At 41.1% G+C, this 26,656-nt stretch overlaps 1 protein-coding gene across 4 annotated transcripts in view; it reads left to right on the top strand.

The window, feature by feature from the left end:
* hhatlb (hedgehog acyltransferase like, b) overlaps positions 1 to 26,656 on the top strand; it is a 147,199-nt gene that overhangs the window by 17,828 nt on the left and 102,715 nt on the right. For all 4 annotated transcript variants that reach the window (XM_062480289.1, XM_062480288.1, XM_062480291.1 and 1 more), the window contains 2 exons: positions 11,376 to 11,570; positions 11,755 to 11,964. In XM_062480289.1, coding sequence (XP_062336273.1) covers positions 11,376 to 11,570; positions 11,755 to 11,964 — 405 coding nt within the window. The remainder of the gene's footprint in view (positions 1 to 11,375; positions 11,571 to 11,754; positions 11,965 to 26,656) is intronic.

Raw genomic sequence — 26,656 nt, forward strand, 5'->3', positions numbered from 1 at the left:
GCTTGTTCTTGGGGCATTTTCCCTTCAGTTTTGTCTTTAGCAAGTGAAATGCATGCTCAATTGGATTTAGGTCAGGTGATTGACTTGGCCATTGCAGAACATTCCACTTCTTTGCCTTAAAAAACTCTTTGGTTGCTTTCGCAGTATGCTTCGGGTCATTGTCCATCTGCACTGTGAAGCGCCGTCCTATGAGTTCTGAAGCATTTGGCTGAATCTGAGCAGATAATATTGCCAGAAACACTTCAGAATTCATCCTACTGCTTTTGTCAGCAGTCACATCATCGATAAATACAAGGGAACCAGTTCCATTGGCAGCCATACATGCCCACGCCATAACACTACCTCCACCATGCTTCACTGATGAGGTGGTATGCTTTGGATCATGAGCAGTTCCTTCCCTTCTCCATACTCTTCTCTTCCCATCATTCTGGTACAAGTTGATCTTAGTCTCATCTGTCCATAGGATGTTGTTCCAGAACTGTACAGGGTCTTTTAGATGTTTTTTGGCAAACTCTAATCTGGTCTTCCTGTTTTTGAGACTCACCAATGGTTCACATCTTGTGGTGAACCCTCTGTATTTACTCTGGTGAAGTCTTCTCTTAATTTTTGACTTTGACACAGATAGGCCTACCTCCTGGAGAGTGTTCTTGATCTGGCCAACTGTTGTGAAGGGGTTTTTCTTCACCAGGGAAAGAATTCTTCTGTCATCCACCACAGTTGTTTTCCGTGGTCTTCCAGGTCTTCTGGTGTTGCTGAGCTCACCAGTGCGTTCTTTCTTTTTAAGAATGTACCAAACAGTTGATTTGGCCACACCTAATGTTTTTGCTATCTCTCTGATAGGTTTGTTTTGATTTTTCAGCCTAACGATGGCTTGCTTCACTGATGGTGACAGCTCTTTGGACTTCATATTGAGAGTTGACAGCAACAGATTCCAAACACAAATACCATACTTGAAATGAACTCTAGACCTTTTATCTGCTCCTTGTCAATGAAATAACGAACTCCCATGAGGGAATAACATACACCTGGCCATGGAACAGCTGAGCAGCCAATTGTCCAATTACTTTTGGTCCCTTAAAAAGGGGGGGGGGGGGCACATATAAAATGTATTGTAATTCCTACACCGTTCACCTGATTTGGATGTAAATACCCTGAAATTAAAGCTGAAAGTCTGCACTTAAAGCACATCTTGATTGTTTAATTTCAAATCCATTGTGGTGGTATACAGAGCCAAAATGATGAAAATTGTGTCAATGTCCAAATATTTATGGACCTAACTGTAGTAAAAGTATACATGAAAAGAAACTTTTTTTGTATTACAAGTTTCTTTTGAAATTAATTTGAATATGCACATGAGCTCCACACTTATTGAATATGCTCTAATTTGAATAGGCAGAAACACCATTTATATGATAAATACATCAGCCCAATCTTCATCCAATCATCCTTCTGCCAATGACCCGATGGTCATTATTGGCATAAATCTCCCATCCAAAACATGCCACCCCCAGTCTTTTGGTCCATATGTTCACTTCCCCCTTTCCGCTCCATCATTTGGTAAAAGACCCGAAGACTATGGAACTTTGCAGCTGTTGACGTTGGAGGGATAGTTACATTTATGCATTTAGCAGACGCTTTTATCCAAAGCGACTTCCAAGAGAGAGCTTTACAAAAGTGCATAGGTCACTGATCATAACAACGAGATAGCCACAAACATTGCGGATAGCCAAAACATGAAGCATACATTGTGAAAAACCAAATAAGTCCCAAAGGGAAGAACCATAAGAGCATGTTTAGACAAGTTACAATTAAACAACATGAACTTCAGAAGTGCAAGAGTGTACCCGTATAAAAAGCAAGCAACAATAATATAATTCACAGCGAGTACAATAACTTTAAGTCAGTTACAACTAACCAACAAGAGCAACAAGTCTCTCAATAAGAGTCATTGTGATCCTGGAGGAAACTAACATCAGGTCCAGCCAATCATTCCTAAGTACCGGAACAAGTGCGTCTTGAGCCTTTTCTTGAATGTGGGGAGACAGTCAGTGTCTCTGATGGAGGTGGGGAATTGATTCCACCATTGGGGGGCCAGACAGGAGAAGAGCTTGTGTTGGGACCGGGCACTCTTGAGCGGTGGGACCACCAGACGGTTGTCAGAAGAAGACCATAGTTGGCGGGTGGGGGTGTAAGGCTGGAGGAGAGACTTGATGTAGTCGGGTGCAGTCCCATTTACCGCTCGGAAAATAAACTGAGTCTCCACTATATTACGCTGCACCTCAAAATGCTTCTGACCTTAGATCACAATACTTTCTTTTAGCAATTTACAATTGTTATTGCTGCATACATAGCCTAACTCTTACATACATATACAGTACATTTGCCTCAACCCTTACTGTAGTTCTGGGCTTGTGCTATTGTTGTTCAGTTTCTGTGCAGGCATGAACAGGGGGGACAACCTGGATATTGAGCTCTGAGTAATGAGCTGTCTGAAAGAGCAGTGCAGCAGTGTCATTACACACTGCTGTGCCAGCTTTGCACGAACACTGACTGGAGGTCATGACGACAGGTTCTGAATCACGTAGCACTATCTGTGTAAAATACACAAAGAGACAATTAGACAAACATTGATACTGATGTATCCTTTGAAGTGTTTTTGAAGTGAATTTTGCTACTATTCAGATACCGCTGAATTAAGAATTGGCCTAGTAAAGTTGCTGGGGTAAGTTTGTTGACAAGGGGTTTCCTACAAGTCTATTACAATACGAGGTGAGGTATACCATACCAAATATGTTGCAATAGAAAGATTTACTGTCAATCAACTTTGCCCCAATTACCTTACTTCTCCACTAACAGGTAGACTATAGCCATTTATCAAGTGTCTCAGAAGAATGTTTACATAGTCGAGAACATGCTCATGGTCAAATGAAAGCAGTTGTAATGTACGCATGATGAACGCATGCTATGCTGCAGTCATTGAACTGGAACAGACTGCAAAATTGAACAGAATACCCAAACCCATCCCTAAACATTAGCCTACTCTCAAGCTGTGTGGTTTTTTATTCTTCTGCATGGACCTGTGACAAGCTGCTCTGACACTGATAGTACCGGTCAACCTGTCTTTGTTTGAAACTGGTGGTCAAGAAGATACAGCATTCATCCATTCAGTACTTTTATCATTATTCTAACAATATTTTAGAAATCTGAAACACCTGCCAGAACAGCAGTCTACATTAGACCTACAGTCGACACATTAGACCTACAGTCAGATGGATTACATAACGGTTGACCAGCATAAACACACAGGACATCGTAGTAATTATACTGTTGGTACTATAACCCCATCGCTAAAATGCAGTCTTCGTTTGACTGTTTTAATCGTCTGTGAGCAAAAATAAAAGACTTAACTACTGATAGCATACAAGTCTAAACTAACTACTGATAGTTAGCTAGGCTAACACTATCGCTATATCTGATGCCATTAGCAAAAGCTACATATATTACATACCTTTATAATTATGAATAAATGAGGAGGCGTAAAACTTAAATACCTTGTCTAACAGAGTACTCGGAGCTCTGGACGTCCGTTTGGCAATACGGTGTACATCGGAAATTGTAATTAAGGGTAGCTCCTGTAAACACCAAAGGTGGCCATTACTACGCTGTGTTTACCTCAGTAGCGGACGGCCGGAAGTAGTTACATCTGTTTTGTAGAACCCGGAAGAATGTTGCGCATAACCCATAGAGTTAATCAAATCAAAATCAAATCAAATTTATTTATATAGCCCTTTTTACACGCAAGCATGTCACAGAGGGCTTCACATATGCCCATAGAACTGCCCCTCAACCAACCTAAACCCTCAAGGAAGACAAGGAAAAACTCCCAAAAAACTCTCAACAGGAGAAAAAAAATTCCTCTAGTTAATATAACTAGAGGAAGCAACTTTTGTCTTCCAAGATGGCGTCCCCATTCATTTCTATGAAAAGTGCTCAGTGGCGCAGTGAGGCAAGCGAGAGTACGAAACTGGACCGCGCCATCTTTCCACTTCCTACTTTTCCGGTCTAGCTTTAAACAGTGGCTCTTTTTTTCCCAAGCTCCGAGACCTCGTGCACGCTTGCAACTAGCTGTACACGTCATACTTTGCGACAACCAGTCGCGAGCATAGATTTATATGGTTGCGAGCGTGTGAGCTAAGGCATTGCAGTGGCAGAATGTGGTACAAGTCCGATAAGAATCAGAGACATGATGCAAACTTTAAGGAAATGTATGCTGTCACTGTATAGTATTCCTTTCACTTGTTTTTTAGAAATAGGCTATAGGGCTAAATATAGGGCTATTCTAGATGGAACTCATCACATATGTCGTTTTTTTTCTTCGTGATTTGAGTATGATTTCCAACGCATTGTATAGGATTAAATAAACTGTTAACATGAACACTTAGCTCCGTTGTTGTTCTCGCCAGGCAAAGAAAGCTTAATAGTTGGGTGTGCTTTGCCTTCGGCAAGGGCACAACCTTTGTTCTCTCACATATATATTATTGGGTGTGCTCAAGCCTTCGGCGAGAGCACAACCTTTGTTCTCTCACATATATATTTATTATTATTATTAATTTTTTCCCCCCTAAATCTTTGTCAATATTTGGCCTACATAGACAACCTAGGTGTCAAAAGTTTCGTCTTGGTAGCAATTGAGTTGCTTGTATTTTTATTTACGTTCCGTTGCATGGTTTAGGCTGAAGTTAAGTTTTTGTGGCGAAAAGTGAAGCTAACGGTGGCTAATTTGCTAGCCACAGTCACTGACGTTACTAACGTCACTACGTCACGAAAACACGCGTGACTACCTGTAGCAGAACATTCGTTTTGCATCTGTTAACTTGGGGGATAGCTAGGCTAACTATAGCTTTACTGCAAGGCAGCTGCAGAAACGCCACAAGCAAAGAGGCCAGGGTGAACTATTTACTCATTTTACTTTGTGATGTGAAACACAATTGTGAAATGTAATGTACAATATTAGCTGATATTATTAAGGAAGTAGGCCCAAATCTACTTTCGGAAACGGTAGTCTACTATTTCACTGAAGCATTAGCATGACATTAGCCTCTGTTGCCCGGGCAACACATAGCTACTACAGTGGTCTATGCATCTGTTTTCAATCGTTAAAATAAACATTCCTCACAAATAAATTTTCGTTGTAGGATTTATTATGACATTACATTACAAGTAAACGATTTGTTGGTGAAATTATCATTACCTGTGGTTTCAAACCAGTGTTGCTCACTGCAACGCTGTAGCTTACGCGAGACACACTACAAAAACATCTACACAGCTGTTTAGGAAGTCAAACGGCGACAGAACATGTTCGGCACTCCCCTTACTTAAATCAAAAGTCTTTCAATAGGTGAAACTATCTGACTACTAACCTGAACTTCATTGCCACAGCCTTAACTTTGTCAATCTGTTCATGAAAATAATTAATTTCAGCCTAAACCGTACAACGGAACGTTCAATCGAATTCAACCAACGCAATCGCTACCAAGACGAACACAGCAGTAGTCTAGTGTACTGTAGTAGAATTTACCGGGGCAGCTTCTCCACACAGGGCTATATCGCATTTTGCGTTGTTACTGACAATGATCGCTACCAGTGAGCTTTTTATGAATGAGCGATTTTCCACTAAATAAATGTCAAGCTTATTTACGTTTTTGGGGGCATTTTTTCCAGTTAGCAGATGGTAATGTTTGAATCGCGATTCCATCTTCTACTGCCGGTAACGTCATAGAATAATCTTCAAAGGGGGTTCTTTATTAATGAATGAATGCAATGAGTAGGCTAAATGCCTGAAAATATCACGAGAAGGGAAAACTTAAAAGGACGTTTAAGTCATAGAGATTAGGTCAATTTTTACACCGGTCTGCCAAATTTATTAGTTTTGATTCAGCTATGAGGCTGCCTCTTGCAGGGGAAATGAGAAGACATCCTATTTCATTCTACACTTAACTCGTATTTTGAGTTGTAAATGAGCAGCAAAAAAAAGATGCTTTTAAATCTATGTAATCTTTATAAATAATAAGTATGCATTTTTATATAAAATACAGAAATATCAGTTGTAAAAATGTCATTCAAAAACGGACCCCTGTGCAACCGACGCAAGCAAGCACACCCTACAATTTCCCCAGAAATTGTACCTTCTCTAGTTTACCTATTATAAGTCCATCGGACACCTATTGCACTACACACAAGCTACCTTTATCTCAGTATCTCATTTGCACTATGTTGCCCACTCATGCTGCTCACTCTTTTATTCTATTCTTATTTTTATATATATTTTAAATTGTTTTATTTTTAGACTGTTTAGTTCTTAGAATTAGTTAAATTATTGTACTTTTACTTAATTTAAGATCTGAATATGTTTATTGTTTGCCTTCCTGCTACAGTACATTATGTGTTTGTGTAACATACATGGCAAATAAACCGAATTCTGATTCTGATTCTACTTCGGTGGCAAGAGGCCAGAAATCTAAGGATTTTATATAATGGACGACGAGTGATTCATCCTAGAAGTTGAGCAACACTGGGGAGTCAGATGGCTGAGCGGTTAGGGAATCGGGCTAGTAATCTGAAGGTTGCCAGTTCAATTCCCGGCTGTGCCAAATGACGTTGTGTCCTTGGGCAAGGCACTTCACCCTACTTGCCTCAGGGGGAATGTCCCTGTACTTACTGTAAGTCTAGTAAAAATGTAATTAAAAAACGGACCCCTGTGCAACCGACGCAAGCAAGCACACCCTACAATTTCCCCAGAAATTGTACCCTCTCTACTTGGGTGTGCTTTGCCTTCGGCAAGGGCACAACCTTTGTTCTCTCACATATATATTATTATTATTATTCTTTTTGCCCCCCTAAAACTCAGTCAATATTTGGCCTACATAGACAACCTAGGTGTCAAAAGTTTCGTCTTGGTAGCGATTGAGTTGCTTCTATTGGGATTTACGTTCCGTTGCATGGTTTAGGCTCAAGTTATGTTTTTGTGGCGAAAAGTGAAGCTAACGGTGGCTAATTTGCTAGCCACAGTCACTGACATTACTAACGCCACTACGTCACTAACGTCACGAAAACATGCGTGACTACCTTTGGCAGAACATTCGTTTCGCATCTGTTAACTTGGGGGATAGCTAGGCTAACTATAGCTTTACTGCAAGGCAGCTGCAGAAACGCCACAAGCAAAGAGGCCAGGGTGATAACTATTTACTCATTTTACTTTGTGATATGACACACAATTGTGATGTGTAATGTACAATATAAGCTGATATTATTAAGGAAGTACATCTACTTTCGGAAACAGTAGTCTACTATTTCACTGAAGTATTAGCATCATGACATTAGCCTGTGTTGCCCGGGCAACACATACTACAGTGGTCTATGATGTATCTGTTTTCAATCGTTAAAATAAACATTCCTCACATATACATTTTCGTTGTAGGATTTATTCTGACATTAGTAAACGATTTGTTGGTGAAATTACCATTACCTGTGGTTTCAAACCAGTGTAGCTCACTGCAACGCTGTAGCTTACGCGAGACACACTACAAAAACATCTACAGTACACAGCTGTTTAGGAAGTCAAACGGCGACAGAACATGTTCGGCACTCCCCTTACTTAAATCAAAAGTCTATCTAACTACTAACCTGAACTTCATTGCCACAGCCTAAACGTTGTCAATCTGTTCATGAAAATAATTAATTTCAGCCTAAACCGTACAACGGAACGTTAAATCCAATTCAACCAACGCAATCACTACCAAGACGAACACAGCAGTAGTCTACTGTACTGTACTGTAGCAGTACAATTTACCGGTGCAGCTTCTCCACACAGGGCTATATCGCATTTTGCGTTGTTACTGACAATGATCGCTACCAGTGAGCTTTTTATGAATGAGCGATTTTCCACTGAATAAATGTCAAGCTTATTTACGTTTTGGGGGGCATATTTTCAGTTAGCAGATGGTACTGTTTGAATCGCGATTCCATCTTCTACTGCCGGGTAACGTTGTAGAATAATCTTCAAAGGGGGTTCTTTATTAATGAATGAATGCAATGAGTAGGCTAAATGCCTGAAAATATCATGAGAAGGGAAAAACTTAAAATGACGTTTAAGTCATAGAGATTAGGTCAATTTTTACACCGGTCTACCAAATGTATTCGTTTTGATTCAACGATGAGGCCTCTTGCAGGGGAAATGAGAAGACATCTATTTCATTCTACACTTCACTCGTATTTTCAGTTGTAAATGAGCAGCAAAAAAAAAAAGCTTTTAGATCTATGTAATCTTTATAAATAATAAGTATGCATTTTTATATAAAATATACAGAAATATCAGTTGTAAAAATGTCAAAAACGGACCCCTGTGCAACCGACGCAAGCACACCCTACAATTTCCCCAGAAATGGTACCCTCTCTAGTTATTTTTGTAACAGAAATCTTTCATAATGCAGACTTACCATAGATTACAGTCAACTTTATATTCAAACGAAATGCCACAAAAATCACACTGCCTTCAATTTAACATCAGTGTAGAAATGTGGCGTGTGTCTTATATGTTCAACCTACAAAACCAATTGGTTTTGTAGGTTGAACCCTAACCCAAAACCAATTGGTTTTGTAGGGTTAACCCTAACCCAAACGCCTATTAATGGATATAACGTGATCTAACAAGACTTGGTAATAATGTAATAAATTGAGAAGTGTGTCTAAAATATAATCTATTTTATTGAACGTGCCTTAAGGGGCATATTAACAGAACTATATACAAGACGTTTCCATCAGATATAAGTGGGGGTGAAACATAGTCACTGAGGACCTTCATTTTCCCACAAAAGCAGTCTGGCTTTGACACGATCAAAAAAAGAATAATGAGTGTGTTTAACAAAAGCTTCTGAAGGCAAGACTAATATTATTTAAATATATATATCATTGCCTATTGTGGTTATCAGTTAAAGTACTATTAATCTTCGTCTTTGCTCCAGATAGACATGTCAACAATATGCTCACGCTTAACATAATATAATATTTACCATCATGTCATGAACGTTTTTATGAAAAATCAAATCTATTTTAAAATAACGGTAATAAACTATATTAACAACATTTCATGTATGTGTGACAACCATTTGCTAAACTTGCTACAACAAGGCAGGCAACTCAAGCCATTTCTTTCAGCTCCAGGTAAATCGTCTATCGGCCAATGTGAACTTTTGTGCTTGTGCCCTGTTAGTATCCGCGAGCACATTTGCAGGCAACTTTTATTGACGTAATCAAATAAATGGGGTGCTAGTTTACCCATTTCGGATTGGTTTCAAACTTAGCAAAAATCAGGAAAAATTCTTCTATGAAAAAGCTAGTAGTATGAGCCAGGTTCGAGAATCGAACAAAAGTTATTGGGGGAGATAGTTTTGTAAATGTTGACTGGAGTTAATAGAATAAAAACGACCGGAAGAGTCGGAAGTCAAACACGAAATGCAATACCACCTACATCCACCGGGGCCGTTGCTTCAAGCCGAGGGGCGAGGGGTGGGGGCTTGGCATAACCCCTATTGCTCTGCTCTTTTCTGTTTGAAAATCTCCTCTTTGTGACGTAACAAAGAGGAAGGTTACCTCCCCTCTCTCTGCTTTGCCCGCCCAGAGAATCTGGCCCGCCCAGAGAATCTGGCCCGCCCATAAGAAATTGAGCTACGACCGTGCAAGTGTTTTTATCCTCGAGAGACATGGCTTGCAAACGAACGAAGCATTACATTTGCTCAGTTTGGATGTACAAAGGAAAACAAAAATCTTTTTAATCTTATCTTAATTTTATTTTCTCTGGAAATGCAAACATACAAAACAAATGCGCCTACAACAGAAGTTGTGTAGGCGCATTTGTTTTGTATGTCTGCGCCAAACACTTCAGCCACGACTGTTTCCTCAACTTGAGCTGATACAAAACTGGCCTTACTGAAATTAAATTCTGGATCAGTACTAACTCTCCTTCGTCCAGCTACTAACCTCGGACAAGTAAGTTAACTAACGCTATATCATTTTGTAGCTTTACTGTATATGGTTACCTAGCTTGCTACCCTTAGAATGTGGCTGTAACATTAGCTCTGCAGCTAACAACTGAGTTACTGTCGCTAATGGAAAGGTAGATAGCATCAAGTATGTGTGTGAATACACATGCTGTAACGTGAGTGTTGTACACTTCTTTGTTATTTGGATAACCGTTCTACTGTAGGTGTTATGGCGCGCGCGATATCCGCCTTTACCCTCACTGAAATGACTGCGTGTGTACCTCTGCAAACCAGGGTTATCAGATGAGAATGGGAAAATTCGAGGCATCTTACAGCAACAGGGCTACAGCCATTGCGATACATCCATTGTAAACATTAGCGCATGGTGCCGCCCCTCCGTTCCTCATTAGCATTTAAAGCTACAGACACCAAAACAGCGCGTTCTGAGGAAAGCTCCTTGTGTGACTGCTAGTAGTGGCTGAAATTCAGCACCAAGGCTGAATTTCGGGGAAAAAGACTTCTGATACAGTACTAGGGGACCACTAAGGCCTATATAAAAGCATCCAAAAACAGCATGTCATGTCTCCTTTAACTTTACTTACAGTTCAGTGTGGTGTATTTGTGTGGCGTGATAATGAAATGCTAGTGTGATAACGAATGATTTCAAATCATACAAAGTGTCATGATGCTTAGTTTTAATGCGGTAATTTGTATTCATTTTATTTGTATCCCCCCCCATTTTTATAAATGTTTTGGTGACATATATTTAGTATAGTTTTATCTAAAATGTGTAACTTTTTAAAAGTAAAAAAATAAAATCATTGCAGAGGATGATCCTCCACTACATTAACATTTAGTCATTTAGCAGACGCTCTTAAACAGAGCGACTTACAGTAAGTACAGGTACATCCCCCGAGGGTGGGGTAGGGTGAAGTGCCTTACCCAAGGACACAATGTCATTTCGCATGACTGGGAATCGAACCCAGCCATGCAACCTTCTGATTGGTAGCCCGATTCCCTAATCACTCAGCCATCCGACCCCCCATCTGACCTCCGTCCACTGTTAATAAGATATACTTGCGGGTGACAAATTGAATAAAAAAACATAAATGAGTGGACAAACTCATCAAATCTAGATGCTACCATACAGATTTACTGCATAATACAGTTAAGCAATTGATATATCATACTCTATGGAAAAAGAAATTAAGCAGGCGTTGTTAACAAGTTTTGTGTCAAGATAAAGGAATATATACATATAGCTTTGAGGGGTTCGTTGGGGGTTTACAGGGTTTTTCCTGGCCCAAGCAATACCAACACTGCTTGTCTCTCCCACAGCACAGGTCCTTGGTTTACATGGTATATGGCGTGTTGGCTGTGTGGACCACTATGGGCTGGACCTATGTCACTCTCATCCTGTCCCACTGCATCCTGCTCTACAGCATTTCCTTAGTGAAAATCAGGTGGCTCTGCTTTGTGATGGGCCTCACCACCCTGGCAACTTTCAAGTGTGAGCCCTTTGTGTCGTGGCAGGTGTGTTATGCTTGGGAGAACATCTCAGAGAAGTTCTGCACAGCACAGCAAGCACATACAAAATATGACCTTACATATTTGCATGAATGTATACATGTATGTTGATCATTTCAAATGTTAACCTTTGTGTAATGTAATTTACTCATATTGACTATTAATAAGTCCCCTTTTCTTTCTTCTGCAGGCTGGCTTTGTGACTGGCTCGTTTGAGCTGAGGCCTGTATTGTTCTATGGTGGCTGTGGATTTACTATACTGCGCTGTATGAGCTTTGCCCTGGAGAACTGTGAGCGGAGAGAAGGGAACTATAGCATCTTGGAGTTGCTCAAGTTTAACTTCTATCTGCCGTTCTTCTACTTTGGACCCATCATAACCTTTGACAAGTATTACATTCAGGTAAATAGGATTTACAGTACCTTTCTGTGATATACAGAGTGTTCCTAAACAAAATTCACTCAGTTATAATACAGACATGCATAGTTGACTAGCTTATGGGAACCCATTATCAACTGGCTAGCTCTCAACACTCGTCAATATATTTTTTTAAATGTTTTATATAATACAAATAGAAAATGTTACGTCACAGCATTGTACTTTAATATGTAGATACACACCTAGGTCAAAACATTGCGTTTTGCTTCAGTCAATATTTAACAAGTACAGTTTGTTCTTGATCTCTATCCAGGTTGACATGGGTGTTGTGAATGATAGTCAGATTGGGCCAGGCTAAGCAGAGGGCGCAGTCTGGAACCTGACTCCCACACCTAATAGGTGTGTTCATCTTCATGCGGCTCTGGCGCCAATAGGCGGCTGATTTGAACCAGTGCATGCCGGTTCTAATTTTTGTCCGACTTGAGACGGCGCCAACGCCATGTCACTGTGACATATGTCATCAACATACCGCAGAGCGATTCGAGAGCAGCTGGCTGGGTCAGCCAGCGCATTTTCTCCAGAGCAACTGCAGGAGCTCTTATGACGACACAGCTATTTCATGATTGGCCAGACTCATACACGACAACGTTGACGTGTGTTTTGTGTTTATTCTGACACCTTCAGTTTCGCTAATGCTCAAATCTGGCCCAAACAGTACAATTGAATTAAAAACAACTTTATTGACAGACTGAAATACTATTGTTGAAGAAAATGTTGCAGTCCGCCTCTTCACTAACGGAAAGACTAAGTTTAGTTGAGTTCTGGTTGTATTATCAATCTGCAGATTGGAGAGAGAGTTATAGCCCAATACATAAAATGACCAATTTCAGTGCACTGGTCGTGCAAGTTCTAATGCGAAAACAATTACATTTGCGACCATGCAGTTCGTCAGCGAAACAGAAAGCAAACAGCGCTTGATCAGCCATGATGAATTCAACTGTAACCCTTGATAGAATGTTAAAAAGTCACCCTAAAAATCACTACATCTTATACAATACATAAAAACATTAAGTAGACTAATTAAAAAAGGTACAACGTGATTGATTGATATCAAGCACACTACATCATTTAAATACATTATATAAGTAGGACATTTTATCTAAACTCACATGACTGACGTAAACGCAGCAAACCACGGGAAGCAGAAAACGTCCGACTTGACGGTTCCTTTTTCAACTCCCCCTTGACTGCAAGCAGCAACTCTCACAGATTGGTGCAGCCAGCCGCAGCCGATGTCGAACACAGCTAATGACTCCTTCCGAGAAATCTACATCTGGGAATAGAAACTCATATTACACAGGATCTCCTGAAAAACACTCCTTGGCACTATATTAGAGACTTACACCACTTATCCTAATGAGTCTGGCAGGAAGGAGGTCGAGAAGGCAGCTTACCCCATATTCACACAGGACGTGTCTGCGGCGCGTAATGGCTGCAACACGAGTTTGACGCAACCTCAAATCACACCGGATGTGTTACGGCTGCAACGCGACCAGGCTAGTTGTCCTCACAACATTTCAGAATAGAACCTGCGAAGCAGCTGTATTGGCGAGTTCGTGAAATACAAATATGTGCAGGCTATTTATGGATTTGTGGTGTCATACAACTAGTGTGACATTTACATTAACATTAAGTCATTTAGCAGACGCTCTTATCCAGAGCGACTTACAGTAAGTACATTTAGCAGACGCTCTTATCCAGAGCGACTTACAGTAAGTACAGGGACATTCCCCCTGAGGCAAGTAGGGTGAAGTGCCTTGCCCAAGGACACAACGTCATTTGGCACAGCCGGGAATTGAACTGGCAACCTTCAGATTACTAGCCCGATTCCCTAACCGCTCAGCCATCTGACTCCCCAGTGTTGCTCAACTTCTAGGATGAATCACTCGTCGTCCATTATATAAAATCCTTAGATTTCTGGCCTCTTGCCACCGAAGTAGAATCAGAATCAGAATTCAGTTTATTTGCCATGTATGTTACACAAACACATAATGTACTGTAGCAGGAAGGCAAACAATAAACATATTCAGATCTTAAATTAAGTAAAAGTACAATAATTTAACTAATTCTAAGAACTAAACAGTCTAAAAATATAACAATTTAAAATATATATAAAAATAAGAATAGAATAAAAGAGTGAGCAGCATGAGTGGGCAACATAGTGCAAATGAGATACTGAGATAAAGGTAGCTTGTGTGTAGTGCAATAGGTGTCCGATGGACTTATAATAGGTAAACTAGAGAGGGTACAATTTCTGGAGAAATTGTAGGGTGTGCTTGCTTGCGTCGGTTGCACAGGGGTCCGTTTTTGAATGACATTTTTACAACTGATATTTCTGTATATTTTATATAAAAATGCATACTTATTATTTATAAAGATGACATAGATTTAAAAGCATTTTTTTTTTGCTGCTCATTTACAACTGAAAATACGAGTGAAGTGTAGAATGAAATAGATGTCTTCTCATTTCCCCTGCAAGAGGCAGCCTCATCGTTGAAACAAAACGAATAAATTGGGCAGACCGGTGTAAAAATTGACCTAATCTCTATGACTTAAACGTCATTTTAAGTTTTTCCCTTCTCATGATATTTTCAGGCATTTAGCCTACTCATTGCATTCATTCATTAATAAAGAACCCCCTTTGAAGATTATTCTACGACGTTGCCCGGCAGTAGAAGATGGAATCGCGATTCAAACAGTACCATCTGCTAACGGAAAATATGCCCCCCAAAACGTAAATAAGCTTGACATTTATTCAGTGGAAAATCGCTCATTCATAAAAAGCTCACTGGTAGCGATATAGCCCTGTGTGGAGAAGCTGCCCCGGTAAATTGTACTACTACGGCACAGTACTAGACTACTGCTGTGTTCGTCTTGGTAGCGATTGCGTTGGTTGAATTGGATTTAACGTTCCGTTGTACGGTTTAAACTGAAATTAATTATTTTCATGAACAGATTGACAACGTTTAGGCTGTGGCAATGAAGTTCAGGTTAGTAGTTAGATAGACTTTTGATTTAAGTAAGGGGAGTGCCGAACATGTTCTGTCGCCGTTTGACTTCCTACAGCTGTGTAGATGTTTTTGTAGCGTCTCGCGTAGGCTACAGCGTTGCAGTGAGCAACACTGGTTTGAAACCACAGGTAATGGTAATTTCACCAACAAATCGTTTACTAATGTCAGAATAAATCCTACAACGAAAATGTATATGTGAGGAATGTTTATTTTAACGATTGAAAACAGATAACGCTACATCATAGACCACTGTAGTATGTGTTGCCCGGGCAACACAGGCTAATGTCATGATGCTAATACTTCAGTGAAATAGTAGACTACTGTTTCCGAAAGTAGATGTACTTCCTTAATAATATCAGCTTATATTGTACATTACACATCACAATTGTGTGTCATATCACAAAGTAAAATTAGTAAATAGTTATCACCTGGCCTCTTTGCTTGTGGCGTTTCTGCAGCTGCCTTGCAGTAAAGCTATAGTTAGCCTAGCTATCTCCCAGAAGTTAACGAGCTGCTAAACTAATATTCTGCTAGAGGTAGTCACGCGAGTTTTCGTGACGTTAGTGACGTAAGTAGCGTCATTGACTGTGGTTAGCAAGTTAGCCACCGTTAGCTTCACTTTTCGACACAAAAACGTAATTTCTACTTAAACCGTGCAACGGAACGTAAATCCCAATACAAGCAACTCAATCGGTACCAGGACGAAACGTTTGACACCTAGGTTGTCTATGTAGGCCAAATATTGACTGAGTTTTAGGGGGGCAAAAAGAATAATAATAATATATATGTGAGAGAACAAAGGTTGTGCCCTTGCCGAAGGCAAAGCACACCCAATAAATGTCAGTGGGTGTCCTTGGCCTTGTTGAAGAGGCCAGTAGCAGATGGAAAGAAAGGTTTCCATGAGGTTGAGGTTTTGGTCCTGATGGACCGCAGCCTTCTGCTGGAGTGGAGTAGCTGGAACAGGGAGTGTCCAGGGTGGGAGGGGTCGGCCACAATCTTCCTCGCTCGCCTCAGGGTCCTCAAGGTGTGCAGGTCCTCGAGGGTAGGCAGATTGCAGCCGATCACCTTCTCAGCAGTGCGGATGATACGCTGCAGCCTGCTCTTGTCCTTGGCAGCGGCAGCAGCGTACCAGATGGTGATGGAAGAGGTGAGGATGGACTCAATGATGGCTGTGTAGAAGTGCACCATCATTGTCTTTGGCAGGTTGAATTTCTTCAGCTGCCGTAGGAAGTACATCCTCTGTTGTGCTTTTTTGGTGAGGGAGCTGATGTTCAGTTCCCACTTGAGGTCCTGGGAGAAGTCCTTCCTGGGAGGTGCCCAGGAAGGACTCAACAGTGTTGACTGGGGTGTCGCACAGGGTGATGGGGGTGAGTGGGGCTGTATTCTTCTTCAAGTCCACAACCATCTCCACTGTCTTAAGAGCATTGAGCTTTAAGTTGTTCTGGCTGCACCAGTTCACCAGGTTGTCAGCTTCCCACCTATAGTCAGACTCGTCCCCGTCAGAGATGAGCCCAATGAGGGTGGTGTTGTCCGCAAACGTAAGTTTGACAGACGGATGACTGGAGGTGCAGCTGTTGGTGTACAGGGAGAAGAGCAGAGGGGAAAGGACGCAGCCCTGAGGAGATCCGGTGCTGATGGACCGGGTCTCAGAGACGTGTGTTCCCAGCTTAACACACTGCTTCCTGTCAGACAGGAAGTCTGTAATCCACCTGCAGATGGAGTCGGGCACGTTCACCTGGGAGAGCTTGTCTGGAGCAGGGTGGAGATGATGGTATTGAAGGCAGAGTTAAAGTCCACAAACAGGATCCTGGCATAGGATGCTGGGGAGTCCAAGTGATGTACGGTGAAGTGGAGGGCCATGTTAACTGTGTCGTCCACAGACCTGTTGGCTCTGTATGCAAACTGCAGGGGGTCCAGGAGAGGGTCCGTGATGGCTTTGAGGAGTCTTTGAAGACTTCATTACCACAGAGGTCAGTGCGACGGGTCTATAGTCATTATGTCCTGTTGGCCTTGGCTTTTTGGGCACAGGGATGATGGTGGAGGACTTGAGATGGGCTGGCACATGGCATGTCTCCAGGGAGGTGGTGAAGATGGTGGTGAACACCGGAGACAACTGGTCAGCGCAGTGCTTGAGGGGGTGGCTGGAGACACAGAGTCCGGCCCAGCTGCTTTGCGAGGGATGTGTCTCTTTAAAAGTCTGTTAACTTCTCTCTCCTGAATGGAGAGAGTCGTCACTGTGGTGGCGGGGAGGCCTCTTAGGTGGGGAGGTGCAGTTCAGGACAGTCCAATTGTCTTTCAAATCTGCAGTGGAACTCTTTCAGGTCATTTCAGGTCGACCAAAAAGTTATTGAAGTTTCAAACTTTCAGAAATTCACTGACAATTCACTGACAATAGTTTGAGGTGAAAATGAAAAAACCAAAGGCTGTGCAACATGTATGCATAGTCAATAACATTTACATTTAGTCATTTAGCAGACGCTCTTATCCAGAGCGACTTACAGTAAGTACAGGGACATTCCCCCGAGGCAAGTAGGGTGAAGTGCCTTGCCCAAGGACACAACATCATTTGGCACGGCCGGGAATCGAACTGGAAACCTTCAGATTACTAGCCCGATTCCCTAACCACTCAGCCATCTGACTCCCGTCGCCAATAAACACTCTGAAACTAATTTGATGATGATAGCTCACATGACCAAAAAGCTATTGAAGTTTCGAACTTTCAGAAATTCACTGAAAATAGTTTGGGGGTAAAAATGAAAAAAGAAAAGGCGGTGCAACATGTATGCATAGTCAATGAACACTCTGAAATAGATTTGAGGGTGATAGGTCACATGACCAAAAAGCTATTGAAGTTTGAAGATTTATTTTGAATTAAAAAACATTTTGTTAAAACCTGATATGAAAATAAACAAAATAAAGGCTGTGCAATGTGTATGCATACATTTTGAACAGTTAAACATAATTTTTATGTTCCTAGTTCATGTTGTTGAAAAGCTATTGCTATCCCGGCAGTGCAAAAATTACGTTGTGTCCTTGGGCAAGGCACTTCACCCTACTTGCCTCGGGGGAATGTCCCTGTACTTACTGTAAGTCGCTCTGGATAAGAGCGTCTGCTAAATGACAAAATGTAAATGTAAAATGTAAATGTATTGACTTTTGAAATTTTAAATGTGTAATTTGTTGATGGTCCCTAAACATACGCGTTGTTTCGGCAGCCAAACACATACCCCCCTATTTTGACGATCTGAAACGCAAGTACCAAACCGCAAAGCGCAAGTAACTTTGTGGGCGGGACTCCGGCTCGGTTGCTATTTTTCCGGCGGGACAAATGACTTTGCGCCTGGCGCAAATCTAAAATGGGTAGGTCCGAAGTAGCTACATTACTAATGGGTGTGGTTTGGGCGTAACGTGCAATAAACCAATCAGAGCGTCATCTCACATTCCCTTTAAGAGCAGCGCTTGTTCCATGGCGGATTGCTATTAAAACGGCGGATTTGCCAGGCGCACGCCAGGAGCGGTTCACAGCCAAGGAGACCGACGTTCTAGTCAGGGCCGTAACAGATAGACAAGTGACATTGTATGGGAAAGGCAGAGCAGTTTTCTCATTGCACTAAATTGCCCGCTCATGCTGCTCATTTAAATTCTTATTCTTATTTTGATATAGCCTACCCTATATTTTATTTTATAAATTGTTTGGTTCTAGGAATTAGTTTAACTATTGTACTTTTTTACTTAATTTAAGACCCGTATATGTTTATTGTTTGCACCTTCCTGCCACAGTAAATTCCGTGTTTGTGTAACATAGGCAACATGGCGAATAAACCGAATTCTGATTCTGATAGAGATGGGAGAAGAAACCCACCCAAATTAGCTTCGGTTAAACAGGCATGGGAGGAAATTGGCACAATTGTTACAAATCATGTTCACATACATAGAGATTTCTCATGAAAATCTTTTTATAATCATTGAAGAAATGTAACACGCCATAAATCAAAACAATGTAATGTAGCTTCGCAGAAAGAAGACCCTGGCCTCGCCAGCAGTGTGCACGGACCAAGCTTGCGCCCTTAAAATAGCATCTGAATAATGCGCCATTGACTTTAGACCACGTTTTTACTGGTCAGTGGCGGAATTGTTTTTCGGAAACTGCAAAATAGCACCAGGGAACGTTTGCGCCGGAACACGCCTCCTTTTTCGCTGAACCGCCCACGGGAGAGCAAGGTCATTTCGACGTGCGTCTGTGGAGGGAAAAGTCAGTTTTGCGTCGAGTGCAAACTAGGAATGATACTTGCGTTGCTGACAAAGTCAATTGCGCTGGGTGCAAGATCGGGCCCATAGGCTTAGCGGCCGGTCTTAGCGGCGCTAAACCCCGGCTAAATTAGCACAATACTGGGCGTCCGAATATCTGTTGAATATCGAACTTCCAACCAACTTCACAACGGTTTTAATGCTCCGATAAAAGTTTAAGGTTGTTATAGCGGATGTTAGCGATCCTCTATTCCCTTGTGTACAGCATGCAGCCAACGAGGTATGTTGTGTTGTGTCTGTATTTTACTTAGGTGAACGTTGTTTACATGCTGCGCATGTCATTGTATGTTCATATTAAGCTAATGTGGTCTTTATTTTCTCGTTATACAGTGGTTTTAGTTTTCACGGTGGATTTGGAGAAGAAGCTTCAAATAAACCTGTAGCAAGAAAGCCACTGTCTGCCAGTGCTTCGAGGGAATTATAGTACACTTGTGATTTACTTGTGTAATAAATACTGTGTTTTAGTTTAACCAATTAAACAACCCGTTTCACTCCAGCCTGCTGCTAACTCTTTACAACCTCATTTAAGACTCATCACTTTGGCACACATCCTGAAATCTCATTACATGTTCTCAATTTCTGTTTCCTTTCAAATTAACATAAACTTTCTGTAGTACAAACAGGTTTCTCAAAAACAAAACATTAAGCTTTAATGCAACTCCCAAATAATACTTCACATGAATGAAACAGTATTGTTATCTCCTCTTCCGATAGTCTATAACTGTTCTCAAAACATTCAAACTTCTGCCCTGGAACATAAGAAATCAACACATCTTTACGTAACTGGTAGAACATGATAGGAGTGTTTGTACCTACATTTTATTCCACAGAAAACGTTGTCAATTTATACCAAGATTAAAACTTCACTTCTTAATCTGTTCAACATTTGCATTGTTACCAATGAAACAGTTAAATCATTACATTCAGAGTCATAGCACCATTTAGAATTGTAGGGCTGTCCCCGACTAAGATTTTCTTTGGTCGACCAAGACTCGACTAAACACTTCTGAAAATCGACTAATCGAAATTTGAAACGTTTTATTTTCTATAAATGTCACAATGTTTTTCATCAAACCCTTTTGTGTGATGTTTTCCCTCACTGTTTTAAGAGATAATATGAAAGAAATACATACGTAAGAAAGGAGATTGATAACTAGACAAACATAAATGTACAAACATTTTCCCAATCTGACTCAATGTAGCTGCTGGACATTCCAGATTCAGCCACTATAAAATAAGCTAATTACTAATAATAAGTCTCGTGTCACCAGTCCTGTTGTTACCGAATGCCGATATAATACAAAATGCCTGATTGGTTATTATGTAATATCTCTTACAATGTACTACAAATTACAAATATTGTTTGTTTAACATGCAAATCGTCATAGCGCGCTTATCACTGCCTGAAAACTTGCAGCATGCGAACTTACGTAGAAGCTGAGTGGGGAACGGTGCAACAGAAAAATATTTTGTTGTCTTGGTCGGAGAAGATAATGTAATTCGATTTGGATGTGATTCTTATAATAGGCATATTCATTTTTCAACCCAGCGCGTTAGCATGAGCGAAGTAGGGCTAGGCCAACTTGCGTTTTTCAGGTGGTAGGCTACATCATATTCGACGTCAAACTATGAAAAATAAACCGTTGTTGGCAGAGTTTGCATTCAACGTTTTTCGAGTCACCCGGTACTTTGTAAATGTAAATATTATATTAAGGAAATGCTGCTATACCACAGATATCTTTGCCATTTTGACTAATAACACAAACAAAGTAGGCTATGGCAGAGTTTGTAGTTCTGCAGCCAATTGTGCTTGTGCCGTGTGCAAAATACCAAACCAAAACAAAGCGCAGATTAACGAAAGGGAAAACAGTAAAGGCGGCAATATGCTTCTCCGACTCCGTTTACGGATGGGCGGGCTTACGGATACGAACGGATACGGACGGATAGACTGCGTTTATGGTTCTCCGTAGGCTGTGGTTGCTGAAAACAATACACCGCCATAAGAGTAGGTGGCGCAACGGTTTTCTGTAAGTCGTCGTCGAGTGTTTATTTACCTAGGTTATCGAGAAGTCGGAGCAAATTTACAAATTAGCCGTTTCATCAATAAAATACACACATTTTCAGCAACTACACTGCCCATTTCTCGTCACATTTTAATTCAGATGCTGATTTACAAGTACTGTTTAGCTGGAATATGAATTGTAAAAACTTACAGCAATGGCGGTCAAAGGATTCTGTTCTTCCTGTTTATCACGGCAACCCCGCCCCTGACCCAAGCGGTTCTTTATACTGACCAATCACAGCCAAGGGGGTATCCTTAACTATCCGAAATTACGACGGATAGTTAGAAAATTCAGGAGGTGCACGTCGAGCTCTCCGGGGCTCTCCGAGAGCCCTCGGAGAGCCCTCGGAGAGAGCTCGGAGAGGGCGTTCCCCGTAGAGGAGGGCGTTCCCATGTGTCCGTTCTTTGGAAAACGGAGAGGCATATAATCGGCCTTAACACCTTTTCTTTTAAATTATATATTTTTAGAGTTGCTTTATTTGTCTTAAATAGTATAATCTACAATTTCTGTAGAACATTTCGTTAATTCAGCAATGATGACACAAGCGGGAATCAGATCTCACACTGCCATACAGCAGCTCGACTAAAAAAATCTTAGTCGACCAAGAGCATATCGACCAGAAAATCGACTAGTCGACTGAGTGGGGACAGCCCTATAGAATTGTTCATGTTTTTCAACAAACAAAACGGAACCTCATTCCCAAGACAATTCTCAGTGGGCCTCATTCACCAATATCTTCCTAAGTTATTTCTTACATTTGTTCTTAAGAAAGTTCCTAAGAAAAGTCTATGTGTGATTCATGGCGTGTTCCTAAACGGCAGAATTGTTCTCAGCTGTGGTCTTAGAATGATGAATCAGAAAATGTCGTAAGTTGAAAGCTCGTGCCCCGTTGCTCCTATTTGGCATAGGTAAACGCCCTGTTAATTCCCATAAAAGGGCATGAGATGGCAGGGCCGTGTAGCCTGGCTTTGCCCTCCTACGTACTTCCGCTCAATTAAGATTTTGCTTCTGTTCTAGGTCTGGCCATGAGGTAAGTAGGTCAGATGTCTCCAGTTAATTTTCTACCGGCCAATCAGTGAACAGAGGGAGTGGCTGAGAACAATGACGTTGATGTCGTGTGCTAGTTTGTGTTGAAGTTCAGTAATGGCGGCGGAGAAAGATGCGAGCGAAGCCATTCGTTCCGTTGTGGCAACGCTGCCGAATATCCATAAGCTAAAGCCAGAGCAAGAACAAGTTTTGCTGAGTTTTATTGGTGGCCAATATGTTGGGGCCCTCCTCCCCACGGGGTTCGGGAACAGTTTGATTTTCCAGCTACGGCAGCTAGCTCTGTTACAGTAGTGGTGAAGGAATTGGCGAACGCTAGCGATTGGTTATGGCAGATCAGAGTGGCTCTGGGCAGATCCAATAGTTTTAAACTTCAACAGAGTACCCGCCTACAAGGAAGTCAACGCTTGTCAATGGAGCGAGGCCAGACTCTGTACAAATGAAATGTACGAGAGTCTGGTTAGGACCAGGCTAAGGGCCGTGTGCACACAGAGAAATGTAAAAAAGACGTGGTAAAGACGGTGGAGGCCTCGACAAAAGACAGAAAAACTTTAGTAATTCTGAAGTCGAGGAAGTTAGCGACAAACGACGCATCATATTTAATAGCGTCAGCGGTGGATACAAAGCAGTAAATAAAACCGATGCATGGAATGCAATTACTCATGCAGTGAAGGCTGTATCTGGAGAAGTGCGCAGAACTGATGAAGTGAAAAAGAAATGGTTTAACTTTGAATTCTGAAGCAAAATAATTCTAAACATAGCCTTGAAGACAGTTGACTGTTACAAATATCCATGAGGACTGCTCTTGTGTCCCAACAGGTACTCGTCACTCTCTGCAAATAAATCGGTATGGTCACGGAAGATGTGTTCCCTCCTCAGGGCACGATCTGCAAAATTTTGCAGCAGCAATAAATACGCCATTGTGTGGTGTTGTCCTAGTGTGCAGAATAAGCCTACATTGGGCCTATAAATACCATGACAAGTCACTTATGATTGGATGGCAAGGTTCCCCGTTAACATAATTTATGTGAATTGAAGGCAAGACAAGGCTAGTTTATTGATATAGGCCTAGCAGCGTAAATTGATTTTTTGAGTTTTTTTGGAGTTGTCCCCAAAAAGGACAATGTTGCCGCAATTCACACGGCAAGGGATACAACTTGTCAAACCATTACGACCATTAAAATGCTTAAATTGTAAGCCTACCAAATCTACTTAACATAACTATATGCAGTTAGGCCTACTGATAATTTGCGTAATTTGATGAGCTGTCTGAAACCGTTCTGACAGTAGCCTATGGCCAATATTCTCAACAGGAGATTGAGAGTAATAGCCCAAAAAAGAACGTGGCAGCAATTGAAAATTGTAGGATAGAATTCAAAACACTGAAGAAGGCCATGGTTAATTGCACTTGATGTGGGCTAATAATGTTTTTGTCTTCACATCATTAACAAAATTAATAAATTACTTCAAAATAACTTTGCCACACACATTTATTAATTGATAGGCTAAATGCTGAGCTTTAAGATAAAAGGCAAAGATAACCATGACTAAAATGGGGATTCACTGAAATAAGTATTATTGCACAGATCCAGCACAAACTTTCAGATCAGAAGGTGACCCAAACTGTAGCACACTTTGCTTGGCAGAACAGTCATTTAAAATTGCTCAGCATGCCTAAAAATATATAATTATTATATTACGCGTGCATATTTAATCCAAATCCAATTATTACTATTCTGGCTGACAGTATATGGACAGTTGCCCCATATTTCCAGATTTCCAATTAACATAGTCTGCCTCCACAGATCCAGAGGGGGCTTGGACAGTGGCAGACTGTGGCTGTTTGTAGGGCAGGGGTGGAAAGATTTAAAGGTCTGCTACTGCACGACATGGGCTCTCACCAGTGTAACAATGGGAAGTGCTCGTCACAGCCTCACTTTGGGAAACCATGCCCTAGTGGGCACATTCTAGGGGAGACTGTTGGACACAGCATCTAATCGTCTTCTTTGGAAAGGGCACCATTTGGGACACTGTCATGTAGGGGCAGCATAAAGGGCACTTCATAACAGCACCCTTTTCCACTGGAAGTAAGGGCAGGGAACGGGAACAGTCTAATTTAGACCATTGTAAGGGCACCTTATAGGGTACTGCATTACATTTTCTCTACTATAAAGGAACTCATGAAGACATGTTTTGAAATGTATAGAGGGCACACTATCATTTATTGCGTTAAGGGGCACTCAAGCAGATTTCACAATGAGAATGGCAGACAGTAGGGCACTTGGTCTCATTTTTGCCACTCTAAAGAGCATTTTAGAAACACTTTTTCAACCCTGGGGGCACCAGGCAGTCACCCCCTGAGTCTTCCAGTGGGCCTGTATCCAGGCCCACTGGAAGGGGCTTGGGGACAGTGTATTGCACCTATAATATTGGGGAAGCCAGAAGGAGAGGATGAAGTAATATAGAGGCTTGTCAACATATAGGGACATATAGGGAGTCAGGTGGCTGAGCGGTTAGAGAATCGGGCTAGTAATCAGAAGGTCGCTGGTTCGATTCCTGGCCGTGTCAAATTACGTTGTGTCCTTGGGCAAGGCACTTCACCCTACTTGCCTCGGGGGAATGTCCCTGTACTTACTGTAAGTCGCTCTGGATAAGAGCGTCTGCTAAATGACTAAATGTAAATATAGGCTACTTTTAACAATGAACATGCTTTATACAATTGAATAAAAAGTCTCCTTGATTCTTTGTGTTTCAAGATGACCTGGAAAACTGATGATAATATTCAGGTACTGCTTTGGAGCAAGGTATAACCTTCATATTTCCTGGCATAGTTGCCTTTGTTAAACCTTTTTAAGTCACCAATCATTTTCAAGAATGTCCCACATGTAAATACACACAGAGATGCAGACAGACTGAACAGTGGTCAAGGCTTGGCTACAGTGAGTTTGCTTCCTTGTCAGTGATTCCAGCAGACTACATATTCTAGGCCTACCTACTTACATACACTGCAGTCTACTAGGCTACCCTCATTTCTATTATAGTCTACTACTCTCCTTTCTACTACTTTCTACGAAGGATGGTAGGCTGCTCTTATGTGTTCACTGCCATCCTCAAGAGTTGCTTAAGTGTTTTTCTATGTATATATTTTTAAAGAATGATAATAACATTTATCTAGATAAACTATGCTGGGCCTGCTGAACTCTTCCACAGATACTGGTTAGGGAAGCATTACTTTTGTCTCTGAAGACCCTTGGGGCTGGTGGGATAAACACTCTTTGTATAATCTGAGCACCTTCATCCACCACAGGGTTGTCAAAGAACGGATACGCCATAATTGATTGTAACTTGTCTAGACGCTCTGCTTAGTTTCTAAGGCCTTATTTTATGTCAATTAACCAATGGCTTTTGAAAACAGCTAAAGTGACATTATTTCTTAACTTGTTTATTTAAATTAATATATGTTTGGGGATGAAGTAAACACGTAAATCATTCATGTTTGCACTTCAAAAAGTCTGAATTTAAGTTTCCGAACACGGACTAAAGTGCTTTGTGCGCAGGAATTTACTCGACGGAACTGTATTTTGAGATTCTGTTTCCGCCTGTTTGAAATTGTTTGAAATTTTAGTTTAGCTTGACTTTTAGCCTGACACGGATCAGGCTAGTTCCGAAGTATAAGTTACATTGGTTACGTAGCTAGAACTAAAATAAGCCACCTTAATGGAACAGAACTCTCGTTAAAGTAAGTGAGACTTGGCGAAATAAGTCTCGCTTTTCCTTAATCAACGTTGATGGAACACCCCCCAGAAGTGTAAGTGTAGTGTGTATTTATTAAAACAAACAAACATATAATTATGTGTAAAATAATGAAAATTATTAGTTGCAAAATTATAAAGGAGAGAAATATTCAATTTTTAATTAGAACGGACGAAAACGGTATAATTACTTATTTTGCCCAAACATGTCAGCTCTCAATTGTATGTAAGAATGCTCTTGGGTGTGCGTAAATTCTGTTCTTACCTAAGAACAAATCCCAAATAAGAAAACATTGGTGAATGCCAGAATCTTCGTGAAAACTGCGTAAGTCCAATTTTCTGAAACGGATGCCATGATTGTGTGTGCATGGTGATTGTGTAATCTTCTCGTGAATTTACATAATTGCATATGACACTTCCTGCATATCTCTCAAGACAGTCTCATCCACATAATACCTTTCCTTATGTTAAGACATCT

This window comes from Osmerus eperlanus, chromosome 15, assembly GCF_963692335.1.
Source record: "Osmerus eperlanus chromosome 15, fOsmEpe2.1, whole genome shotgun sequence".
Classification (NCBI taxonomy): Eukaryota; Metazoa; Chordata; class Actinopteri; order Osmeriformes; family Osmeridae; genus Osmerus; species Osmerus eperlanus.